General features: G+C 36.2%; 1 protein-coding gene across 2 annotated transcripts in view; it reads right to left on the bottom strand.

Moving 5' to 3' along the window:
* The window catches only part of ACSS3 (acyl-CoA synthetase short chain family member 3), a 184791-nt gene that overhangs the window by 6681 nt on the left and 164382 nt on the right, over positions 1–13728 (bottom strand). For both annotated transcript variants that reach the window (XM_008964068.5, XM_003811658.7), the window contains 2 exons: positions 1104–1203; positions 840–1015 (listed from right to left, as the gene is read on the bottom strand). In XM_008964068.5, coding sequence (XP_008962316.1) covers positions 840–1015; positions 1104–1203 — 276 coding nt within the window. The remainder of the gene's footprint in view (positions 1–839; positions 1016–1103; positions 1204–13728) is intronic.

Here is a 13728-nt window from a genome sequence, read left to right as displayed (position 1 = left end):
TAAAAATAGGTATATCTTTGCACACATAATGTACACACAAATTAAAAGAAAACATATGATTGAATAAGCCTAAGATTTCCTAAAATAATTACAAAATTAGCATTTATCAGTTAGAGCATTTTAAACATCTACTGCCGCTAGCCTCAATTATTTTGCTTTCTCATTCACTAATTGCCATTAATTACTATAATAAGGAAAATGTACCTTTTAATTCAATAGGATTAAGTTTCCACAAATTTATTTGAATTTAACTGACAATTACTAAGAGAAAAAATATTTTGGCAGGCAGCAGTGGCTCAGGCATGTAACCCCAGCACTTTGGGAGGTTGAGGCAATCAAATCGCTTGAGCCCAGGAATTCAAGACCACCCTGGGCAACATAGTGAGAACACTACCTCTATAAATACAAAAGAAAAAAATTAGCCAGGCACAGTTGCATGCACCTGTAGTCCCAACTACTCATGAGACTGATGTGAGAGGATCTCTTTAGATCAGAACTTTGAGGCTGTAGTGGGCCATGATTGCGCCACTGCACTACAGCCTGGGTAATAAAGCAAGACTCTATCTCTAAATTAAAATAAATAAATAAAAATATCTTCACACATTGGTTCTTATCATTAAAGCATATGTTCTTAACTAATCTGAGTTTCTTTCCAAAACCTTCATTCCTACAGAAGGAATGGCTATATAATCTCTCCCTTAACATTAAAAAATAGTACTATTACGTGTTTTCTAGAGATGCAATTCACATTTGAGAACCATTTTTAAGAGCTTTGCTAATGCCAAAGAAATGAAGAAAAATATCTGAGAACCCAGGATTAAATATCTTTGGTAATTTACCTTGTATGGCTTGCCATTGACAATGGCAGATAAAGCTGATCGGGGGATCTTGCCAGATCTGGTTTTGGGTAGCTGTTTGACAAACACTGCATTTCGAAAAGCAGCCACAGGGCCAATGTTCTGTCTAACGTGTTTCACGATTTCTTCCAAAACTTGCTCCTCTGTTGCATTTATATCTAGAGAGAAAGTTCAGATGGTAAGCACTGAATTAACCTTAGTTAATTATTCAGGTCCCAAGCAATCAGGGAGAAAAAGATCTCTCACCTTTTCTCAATACACAGAGTGCTAAGGGGACATGACCTTTTAAGGGATCTTCCTTGCCAACAACAGCACAGTCTGCCACGGTACCATGGGAAAGGATTGACTGTAATAAGGAAAGGCATTCATTTAGAATATATTTATTTACCATATACATGTATTCAACATATAGATATAGATACAGATATAGATATACAAACACATATAATTTCAGTTGGGGAAAAAAGTGCATGTAAGACAAGTCAAAAATCCATGGCTGCCTCTTGAAAATTCATAAGTAATTTACATCATTACTAGTGAAGTGAATGCTTAGAATCCCCATGGTAGTCACTAAAGGTTGACAGTAATTAAGATAAATTACTCAGCTAACCTGGAAAGTAAGGAAATGGTTTCTTTGTCTCAGTTGTTTATTAATGAAGTCAGAGAAAATGTGTAGTGGATACTGTATGTAAACAAACCTCTGCAAACAGGCAGCCTCATGGCGATTTGGTCTTAATGCTGGCTGCCATAGGCATACCTTCCAAAGGAATCCGAGGCTTCCCTATGGCTAAATAATAACTTTATTTCTGAGTCTGTTAGTGAACAATGAAATTCCTCTAGTGGCCACCCATCCAGAGATGATTTTCCAGGACTTGCAAGAGGCTGGATATGGAGAGAAGCCCTGACATCAGATAATCCCCACTGTTGAAGAACTATATTCATATTGCTCGCTTTAAGTTCACAAAGCTAGTATCTATCTGAAATCAAAAAAACCCACAGAGTTGAGTAACCACATGAAATACAGATGCTTAGGGTTTATATATATATACATATATATATATATGGTGACGAGACTTTTAAAAATGCATATTCAGAATTTTTTTTTCTGAAAGATTAATAGTTATTTTGGTGACCCCAATAATCTTTATTTCAGTGACTCTCTAGCTCTAATAGCTAGAGAAAACAGTGAGCAAACTTTTAACCAACAGCACATCTGGCAGTCCTTGTTCTTTCTTCTATTCATTCATTCAATGAATATTTGCTAAATGACTCCTGTGTTGCAAACATTCACTGGGCTCAGGGGTGATCAAAAATAGTCAGCATATTGCTTCAAGATGCTTTCAGTCTAGTAGTGGAGACAGATATTAATAAATAATTATGAATATCTATTCTAAATGTCTAAATACAAAAGTGATAAGGGCTCTGGGGAATTTTTTTATATGAAAGATACAGCAAAAGCAACCAATTTTGCAGAAAGATATGGGCCTCAAAAACTTTTTCTTTAGGAAATAACAATGAGTAGATCTGAAGGATGAGTAGATATTTATTAGGCAAGGAGAAGGGGATGGGGCAAAAACCCTGGGGAAGGACTTCATAGGTACCATTCATACCTCAAAGAGACCAGTGTGGCTGGAAAGAAGAGAACAAAAAGAGTGAGAATGGAGGAGATGGAGTTACAGAGGTGGATAGGTACTGTGCTAGGAACTTCCAACTCATTTTAGCATTCCTGGGAAGGTGATAAATCATTTTCAGTAGTTGAGAAGGAGATGCAAGATCAGAGCAGATTTAATATTGGGTTTTTATGTTCGTTTGTATGTTTATTTGTTTGAGACAAGATCTCACTCTGTCTTAGGCTGGAGTGCGCTGGCATTTTCATAGATCACTGCAGCCTCAATCTCCCAGGCTCAGGTGATCCTCCAACCTCAGCCTCCTCAGTAGCTGGTTCTACAGGTGCACACCACCATGGCTGGCTAAATTTTTGTATTTATTTATTTATTTTTTTTTGTAGAGATGGGGTTTCGCCATGTTCCCTAGGCTGGTCTCAAACTCCTGGGCTCGAGCAATCAACCTGCTTCAGCCTCCCAAAGTGCTGGGATTACAGGCATAAGCTACCACACCCAGCTATGTTTATTTTTTTAAAGTAGTTTTAGATTCATAGCAATATCAACTAAGAAAGTAGGATTCTCATATACATCTTACCACTACATATACATAGCCTCCCCCATTATCAAAAGTTTGTACCAGAGCGATACATTTGTTGCTACTGATGAACCAAAATTGGCATATCATTATCATCCTAGCTCATAGTTTACATTACTACATTATGGTCTACTCTGTACATGCCTGAGTTTTGTCAAATGTATAAGACAGGTATGCACCATTATAGTATCACGCAGAATAGTTTTACTGACCCAAATACTCCCTGTGCTCTGCTCATTCATCCTTTCCCTTTCCCCTAACCCTTGGCAACCACGGATCTTTATATTGTCTTCAAGGTCCTTTTCCAGAATGTTATAATTGGAATCACTCAGTATGTAGCCTTTTCAGATTAGCTTCTTTCACTTCAGAGTGGATTCTGAAAAGCACAGACTTATTTTAGTTTCATCGTGGAAAATAAATAAAGAATTGTTGAGAGTGGGTGACACAGCTTATATAGGAAAACCACCTGAAAGGATACTACAGTAGGTTAAGGTCATGATAGTAAGAATAAAAAGATGTGGTGAGATCAGAGAGACAACTTTTACTGCCAGATGTATGTTTTAGTACTTACTGTAGTCAGTCATTAGTCATGAAAAATAATACTTTGCTGTACCAGATAGGATATAGACTTGGAAAGTTAGATGCTATGAATTCTGACTTGGTATTCCCTTAATGAGTAAAGAACATCTCTTTTTCTTGGCTAGCCAGAGTTTTAATCATCAAAAATTATTAGTGTTTATTGGTGCCATGTCTCTCTGTACCTGAGTTCCTAAAATGCCAAGGTATCTGTTCAAATCACTGTTAAAAAATAAATCACCCACATATTTTGTCACCTAACCAATATGACTAGAGTTTTAACTAAATTTAATGTCAAAACATCTAGTTTGCCACTCTTTCACTTTGTTATTTTAAATTTTACTAAGTTTTTATCCTTAGTGCTTTTAGAAGCGGATGGGAAAATGTTGATTGTTTTTCTATAAAAGCAAGGAGTATTTTAAAATCAGAAGAAATATACAACAACATTTCCTATAATATAATATTACAGTTTCCCATTTTTGCCTACTGCAGATAAATTCTTAAAAATTATGAGATGCAAAATCATTTTCAAGAATTATGTGTCATATCTAAGTGACATCAAATATTATTCATCTATCAGTTTTTAAAATGCCATAAAGGAAGGGTGGTAGCTTTTTATGTTGGCCCCACAAATATTATTTGCATGCCAAGTGATGATTTCAACAACTGAATCATTAAAAGGGAAAGCGTTGAAATATGTCTTGGCAACATTCAAGGGACAGAAGCCAACCAAATGTCCTATGGGGGGAAAAATATCAAAAACCACATTAATGCATTCCCTCCAAATAAAATCTACGAAGCATCTGTGATTAACTGGCATTTAAGTACCTAAAAAAGTCATGGAACTTAAAAGGCAATAGTCTCACCACAATTGAGTACATAAATGTTATGAGATTAGGACTAGTAAATTCCTGTCATCTGTTGTTTCTTAGGTATTGCCAATTTTGCATAGATTTTAATGAATTTAAAATATTTTAAGGCTTCACTGAGTTGACCTACACAGGTTTTTCAATTACATTTTTAAGAATCTTAATTTAAAAAATCAGTTCAAATCAAACACCCTCATAAGATGGGAGGAGCCAGTTTGCAGTGCGATATTGTCTATGCAATGGTTCGAAGAAGACAGATTTTTAAAAAATTTCCTCTGACACTGAAGTAATCTAGGAAACTTGTCAGAGAGATTCCAGATACTCATCAATATTCATGTGAATACTCAGGAAATATTCAGCAATGTTGCAACTACTTAAATCCAATAGTCATTTAATGCTTGGTAGAATTGAAATGGCAAGGCATCTTAGTTGGATACACAGTCACTTTATGGAAATATATTCAATGTTGAAGAATCATTCCTAAAATAGCAAAAAAAATAGCTACCTTGGAAAACAAATAGTGACACTTTGGTTAGAATAACCTTCAAAAAGGCAAAAGGCATGTGAACCGTGTCCTAAGTAGGCTTTAAAGGCAGTATGTTAACACCAGATTTCCAAGTTCTTACAAATATTAGTGGGATTATTTAAGCAACCTACACTTAAGCTACAAGTGAAAGAGTGAAATTAGAGAGCCCAATTTGTTTCCTGTACATTTCTTTGTATGAAAAGGCCTGAAGATTTCTTCACATGAAAAGCCACAGCAGTCAAAGAGAACTGAGCAAGAACAATCATATTAGCTTCTGCAAATTTTAGCTTACAAGTGCAGAACTAGCAGATTTTAGACACAATTTTTCTAAGAACTCCTTAACCTCCATCAAAGTTTCCTAAATGTCTAGCTCAATGCTGGGCTTTCAAAAACTAATCAACACTTTAAAAATAGACTTGATTATTACTTAATAGTTAAAGAAGGTCCTCATTTTTACTTGGATCTGCAAGGATACTGTCCTCTTAAATTGATAAAAAGCTATTCTAGAGCTCCATTTTCTTATGATGAGAACAGAAAAGAACATAGAGTTCCCTGAAATATTTTTGATGTAATAATTTTAATAGAATATCTGCTTGATTTGGGTAATATAAATTTTACGGTTTTGTTGTACTCGAAATTCTTTTTATAAATTTATTGGTACAAATATTTGTACATATTTATAGGGTACATGTGATATTTTGTTACATGCATAGAGTGTGTAATGATCAATTCAGGGTACTTAAGGTATCCATCACTTCGAGTATTTATCATTTCTATGTGTTGAAAACGTTTCAAGTCCTAATTTCTAGCTATTTTGAACTATACATTGTTATTAACTATAGACACTCTACTTTGCTACTGAATATTAGAACTTATTCCTTCTATCTAACTGTATTTGTACCCATTAACCAATCTCTTTTCATGTCCTTTCACCACTTGACAAACACATACCCTTCTCAGCCTCTGGTATCATTCTACTCTCTGTTTCTGTAAGATAAACTATCCCAGATCCCATATATGAATGAGGATAGATATTGTCTTTCTGTGCCTGGATCGTTTCACTTAACATAATGAAATCCAGTTCCATCCAAATAGCTGCAAATGGCAGGATTTTAATATTTCTTTATGGCCAAGTATTATTCTATTATGCACATTTACCATATTTTATTTCTGCATTCATCTGTTGATGATCGCTTAGGTTGATTCTATATCTTTGCTACTTGAGCACTGCTGCAACAAACATGGGGGTAAATGTAGCCCTTTGACATACTAATTTATTTTCCTTTGGATAAATACCCAGTAGTGGGATTGCAAGACCTTATGGTAGTTCTACTTTTAGTTTTTCGAAAAATCTCCATACTATTTTCCATAATGGCTGTACTAATTTACATTCCTACTAACCGTGTATGAGTTCCCTTTTCTCTACATCCTTGCAAGCATGAATTACTTTCTAACAATAACTTACACACTTTTTTGTCTTTCTAATAATTACTCATAAAATGTTTACTTAGGGAAACTGGAAAAGTGTAGATATTTTTACTGTACTTAAAAACAATATTCAGTCTATTTTTTTCTACAAATAAAACTTTCATTGGATTAAGACCCTCAATTCCTATTCCAAAAAGTTAAAGTGGAATATGGTATTCACCACTGGCAACCCTTGTCAAGTAGTTAAATAGTAAGGTTTGGGCACTTTAATAAGAGCTGGATATATCATCAAACATTTCAGAAGGAAATAATCAATTTGCTAAGCAATTTTGCTAGGAGCTAGTAAAAAGTCAGTATAAAGTATCAGTTCACAATTCTCTAAGAGATTTCAAAGACAGAGAAGACAAATCTGATTTAAACTGAGATAGAATTTTCTTATTAAATATAAATACTTAATAAAAACTTAGTCATTTAATTCATATACAGAGAGAAGTTAACTTAAAGATTTAAGGTCTGAATGGTTTCCTGTTATGCACCCTAAGTACTCCAAGACCCAGTGACAAAGTTTCTGTTAGATGCCAATAATTCTAGCATGTTTTTCTCTTTTTCCATTTTAACTGCCTATTTTCTGCCTATCTCATTCTGCTGTTACATACAGTGAGAAGGATTTCAGTAGAAGCATTAAAGCATAACATATCTTTGAATAGGTTGATACTCCTCTTTTCATTCTAAAAACAAAAAAAGACTAAGGTTTTTGACTAATAATAATAACTATGCGTACATAATTTTCATATTTTGAATGACTGAGTCTGCCGGAAATGCAGGTGAATATTGGAAGTAATCTCTTAGAAGGAAGAAATTAAAAGTTCATGCAACCAGAACCATCTTTTGCCAACACACCAAAAGACATGAAATTTCAATTTCAGGTTATCACAAAATTTAGAGTCGTTTAAAAACAAGATAACATTATAATAGCACGCAAAGGTCAAATGTTCTAAAATATTTTATAAAGTTCCTTCCTTTTACTCAAAAAAAATCACATTTAAGAAACACATGCCAACATGACAAGAAGTATTAAGCTGTTAAGTTTGAACTGAAGATAGGTACAAACTTTTTTAATTTTTAATTTTTTTAACTTTTAAATTTGGGGGTACATAAGCAGGTTTGCTATAGAAATAAACTCATGTCACAAGGGTCTGTTGTACAGATTATTTCATCACCCAGGTACTAAGCCTAGTACCCAATAGCTATTTTTTCTGATCCTCTTTTAATTAGAGAAAGAGGAAATAAACCTTTGACTCTGCATACTCTGATCACAGTGAATTGTTAATCATGTTACTTTAAACATTTTCTTTCATTCAAATTGTAGTTTGTTTGCTCCATTCAGTTTAAAAACTATTCTGGGATTTGCTTCTAGAAAAAAATGAAGTAACTTATATCTTCCACAATAACAATGAAAAACTCTGGGCTAAAATATATATTAGAAGACTCAGTCAGAACATAAGAACTTGAAATACAACTTGGTGATGAGTTCACTGTCATTTGGGAGTTTGCGGATTTTGTTATTTTTGTTCATTTGTTTGCTTTACTTTCTGTATAATCTGGCCCGAGGACTAAAGCAGCTCAGCATGTGTAACTGACAATGAATACAGACAGAAAAAGCCCTAAGAGCCTGCTGTGTCTGGTCAGAGGCCCAGGAAAACAAGTAGGGGAGTCAGAAAACAGGTTTTGTCCTCCCTACTTCAGATGAGTGACAACAAAGAAGCAGGGCCCACCCCTCTCTCTACAGAGCTGTAGAAAATTTGTTACCTCTCCACACCTTACACCAAGTAAATGTCAGCAATTAAGGTGTGCCCCTTCCCTTCTCCACACTAGCTGTACAACAGATCCTGCAGGAGGGAGCCCTGGGTACTCTCCTGCCCTAAACCAAGAGAACCCAGAAAGGATCAGTGCCACTTGCTGTCTGCAGCAGCAGCCATGCTGCTCCTGAGAGTGGCTCGCTGTTGACTTACCCTGGCATGTGTTAGGCAACTGCCAGCAAAGAGACAAGACCCCTTCCTCTCCCCAGAGGCACTGTTCCTGTAGATATTGCAGGAAGAATCCTGGTAACTGTGGGGAGACAAAGCCCTGACTCATTACCCATAAGAACAGCAAAGGAGAGTTTTGTGAACCAAAGAGGGAAAAGGGACCTCTGGTTTTGGCACTACAAGTAAGAAGCTTCGAATTCACCACTCCATTCTAACAAGTAGAAAGTTAAACAAACTGAAAAAAAAATAAAAAACAATTAAACAGAAACAATTCTTCTTAGATTTGTCAGAGAGGAAGTTCACAGGGAAAACCACTCCCCCAAAACTGTAGAGGCAGACAAGTAAATAGAGAAAAACACAATTTATTGGAGCAGAAACCTCTACAGGAACAAGTGCCAAGGTTGGAAAACCCGAGCTGTATGACAAAACACTGTGTTCCTCTTTCCAGGGCCTACCCTTAAAAGAAACTATTCTGTAACAGAACCTAACTGCTGGAGTTTTCTCAGAGCCTAACTGACATAGGAGAAAGGAAATATCCAATTCCAGCCCCCTTTATTCAACCTATTTTTTGTTTGTTTGTTTGTTTTGAGACAGAGTCTCACTCTGTCACCCAGGCTGCAGTGCAGTGGCGCGATCTCGGCTCACTGCAAGCTCCGCCTCGGGGATTCACGCCATACTCTTGCCTCAGCCTCCCGAGTAGTTGGGACTACAGTCGCCCACCACCACGCCTGGCTAATTTTTTGTATTTTTTAGTAGAGATGGGGTTTCACTGTGTTAGCCAGGATGGTCTCGATCTCCTGACCTCGTGATCCGCCCATCTTGGCCTCCCATAGTGCTGGGATTACAGGCGTGAGCCACTGCGCCAGGCCTCATCCTATTTTAAGAGGGGAAAAATCTGCAAAGAACAGATGAAGTTCACAGTCCAAGGATACATGTTCATGAAACAACTAAGATTTAATCATAGGAGTACAGAATACTTCTCCTCCCCCTGCATCTTACCAATACACCAGCAAAGGCCTACTGAAGTTCTTTTTATACAGTACATCATGTCAGTATTTCAACAGGCAATTACAAGGCATACTAAAAGGCAAAATAAATAACAACAACAAACCACACAAATACACACACACACACACACACAGTTTGAATAGACTGAAGAAGCATTAGAAACAGAGTTTCATATGACAGGAATATTGGAATTATCTTAACACGATATTTTTTAAAACTACGATTAATATGTTAAGGGCATTAATGGAAAAAGTAGACAACTTGCAATAATAGATGATTAATGTAAGCTGAGCAGAGAGATTGAAATTCTAAGAAAGAATTTTTTAAATGCTACAAAGCAATATCACTGTATCAAAAATAAAGAATGTCTCTGATGGACTTATTTGTAAACTAGACGTAGGTGAAAGAAGAATCTTGGTGCTTGAGGATGTATCAATAGAAACCTCCAAAACCAAAAATCAAAGAGAAAAAAGATGGAAAAGAAATCTCCAAACAGAACAAAATATCCAAGAACTTCAGAACAAATAGAAAAGGTGTAACAAACACATAATAGCGGTAATGAGAGGAGAAGAAAGAAATAGAAGCAATATATGAAGAAATAATGACTGAGAGTTTCCCCCAAATTTATGCTGACACAAAATCATAGATCCAGGAATTGCAGAAAACATCAAGCAAGATAAATGTAAAAAAAAAAAAAATCCTACATGTAGGCATATCATACTCAAATTTCAAACAATCTAATATAAAGAAAAAAATCCTAGAGAAAGCCAGAGTGGAGGGAGAAACACCTTACCTATAGAGAAGCAAAGATAAGAATCACATGTGACTTCTCCTTAGGAACCATGTAAACAAGAAGAGAGTGGAGTGAAATATTTAAAGTGTCAAGAGGGAAAAAACCACCATTAATTCTAGAATTACAGAATTCCAGATTGCTATATTGTGGAAAATCATCCTTCAAAAATTAAGGAGAAATAGACTTTTTTAGACAAAAGAAAAAACTTGAGGTAATGTGTTGCCCGTAGACCTGCTTTGCAAGAAATGTTAAGTTATTTGGAGACATGGAAAATAAGTCAGAAACTTGTATAAATAAAAATAAAGGAACAGCATCAGAAATGAATAAACAAATGTAAAATAAAAAAATTATTTTTCTTGTTCTCAATTTACCTCACAGATAAGTTTGTTCAAAATAATAATAGCAACAATGTGTGTATATGTGCATGTGTATATGCTTATGTGTAAGCAAGTGAATGACAGCAGTGATACAAGAGCTACAAGGGAGGAATTAGAAATATTTTGCTATTTGTCAAAGATCAGATAGTTGTAGATATGCAGCGTTATTTCTGAGGGCTCTGTTCTGTTCCATTGATCTATATCTCTGTTTTGGTACCAGTACCATGCTGTTTTGGTTACTGTAGCCTTGTAGTATAGTTTGAAGTCAGGTAACGTGATGCCTCCAACTTTGTTCTTTTCGCTTAGGATTGACTTGGCGATGCAGGCTCCGTTTTGGTTCCATATGAACTTTAAAGTAGTTTTTTCCAATTCTGTGAAGAAAGTCATTGTCATTGGTAGCTTGATGGGGATGGCATTGAATCTGTAAATTACCTTGGGCAGTATAGCCATTTTCACAATATTGATTCTTCCTACCCATGAGCGTGGAATGTTCTTCCATTTCTTTGTATCCTCTTTTATTTCATTGAGCAGTGGTTTGTAGTTCTCCTTGAAGAGGTCCTTCACATCCCTTGTAAGCTGGATTCCTAGGTATTTTATTCTCTTTGAAGCAATTGTGAATGGGAGTTCACTCATGATTTGGCTCTCTGTTTGTGTGTTATTGGTGTATAAGAATGCCTGTGATTTTTGTACATTGATTTTGTATCCTGAGACTTTGCTGAAGTTGCTTATCAGCTTAAGGAGATTTTGGGCTGAGACAATGGGGTTTTCTAGATATACAATCATGTCGTCTGCAAACAGAGACCATTTGACTTCCTCTTTTCCTAATTGAATACCCTTTATTTCCTTCTCCTGCCTAATTGCCCTGGCCAGAACTTCCAACACTATGTTGAATAGGAGTGGTGAGAGAGGGCATCCCTGTCTTGTGCCAGTTTTCAAAGGGAATGCTTCCAGTTTTTGCCCATTCAGTATGATATTGGCTGTGGGTTTGTCATAGATAGCTCTTATTATTTTGAGATACATCCCATCAATACCTAATTTATTGAGAGGTTTCAGCATGAAGGGTTGTTGAATTTTGTCAAAGGCCTTTTCTGCATCTATTGAGATAATCATGTGGTTTTTGTCTTTGGTTCTGTTTATATGCTAGGTTACATTTATTGATTTGCATATATTGAACCAGTCTTGCATCCCAGGGATGAAGCCCACTTGATCATGGTGGATAAGCTTTTTGATGTGCTGCTGGATTCAGTTTGCCAGTATTTTATTGAGGATTTTTGCATCAATGTTCATCAAGGATATTGGTCTAAAATTCTCTTTTTTGGTTGTGTCTCTGCCCGGCTTTGGTATCAGGATGATGTTGGCATCATAAAATGAGGTAGGGAGGATTCCCTCTTTTTCTATTGATTGGAATAGTTTCAGAAGGAATGGTACCAGTTCCTCCTTGTACCTCTGGTAGAATTTGGCTGTGAATCCATCTGGTCCTGGACTCTTTTTGGTTGGTAAGCTATTGATTATCGCCACAATTTCAGCTCCTGTTATTGGTGTATTCAGAGATTCAACTTCTTCCTGGTTTAGTCTTGGGAGAGTGTATGTGTCGAGGAATTTATCCATTTCTTCTAGATTTTCTAGTTTATTTGCATAGAGGTGTTTGTAGCATTCTCTGATGGTAGTTTGTATTTCTGTGGGATCGGTGGTGATATCCCCTTTATCATTTTTTATTGCATCTACAACTATCTGATCTTTGACAAACCTGAGGAAAAACAAGCAATGGGGAAAGGATTCCCTATTTAATAAATGATGCTGGGAAAACTGGCTAGCGATATGTAGAAAGCTGAAACTGGATCCCTTCCTTACACCTTATACAAAAATCAATTCAAGATGGATTAAAGACTTAAACGTCAGACCTAAAACCATAAAAACCCTAGAAGAAAACCTAGGCATTACCATTCAGGACATAGGCACGGGCAAGAACTTCATGTCTAAAACACCAAAAGCAATGGTAACAAAAGCCAAAATTGATACATAGGATCTAATTAAACTCAAGAGCTTCTGCACAGCAAAAGAAACTACCATCAGAGTGAACAGGCAACCCACAAAATGGGAGAAAATTTTTGCAACCTACTCATCTGACAAAGGGCTAATATCCAGAATCTACAATGAACTCAAACAAATTTACAAGAAAAAAACAAACAACCCCATCAAAAAGTGGGTGAAGGACATAAACAGACACTTCTCAAAAGAAGACATTTATGCAGCCAAAAAACACATGAAAAAATGCTCACCATCACTGGCCATCAGAGAAATGCAAATCAAAACCACAATGAGATACCATCTCACACCAGTTAGAATGGCAATCATTAAAAAGTCAGGAAACAACAGGTGCTGGAGAGGATGTGGAGAAATAGGAACACTTTTACACTGTTGGTGGGACTGTAAACTAGTTCAACCATTGTGGAAGTCAGTGTGGCAATTCCTCAGGGATCTAGAACTAGAAATACCATTTGACCCAGCCATCCCATTACTGGGTATATACCCAAAGGACTATAAATCATGCTGCTATAAAGACACATGCACACATATGTTTACTGCAGCACTAATCACAATAGCAAAGACTTGGAACCAACCCAAATGTCCAATAATGATAGACTGGATTAAGAAAATGTGGCACATATACACCATGGAATACTATGCAGCCATAAAAAATGATGAGTTCATGTCCTTCGTAGGGACATGGATGAAATTGGAAATCATCATTCTCAGTAAACTATCGCAAGAACAAAAAACCAAACACCGCATATTCTCACTCATAGGTGGGAATTGAACAATGAGAACACATGGACGCAGGAAGGGGAACATCACACATGGGGACTGTTGTGGGGTGGGGGGAGGGGGGAGGGATAGCACTGGGAGATATACCTAATGCTAGATGACGAGTTAGTGGGTGCAGTGCCCCAGCATGTCACATGTATACATATGTAACTAACCTGCACATTGTGCACATGTACCCTAAAACTTAAAGTATAATAATAAAAAAAAGAAATATTTTGCTATTATAAGGTATTTTCTCTGCC

This window comes from Pan paniscus, chromosome 10 (genome assembly GCF_029289425.2).
Source record: "Pan paniscus chromosome 10, NHGRI_mPanPan1-v2.0_pri, whole genome shotgun sequence".
Taxonomy (NCBI): domain Eukaryota; kingdom Metazoa; phylum Chordata; class Mammalia; order Primates; family Hominidae; genus Pan; species Pan paniscus.
This window is presented reverse-complemented; position numbering and strand designations above follow the sequence as displayed.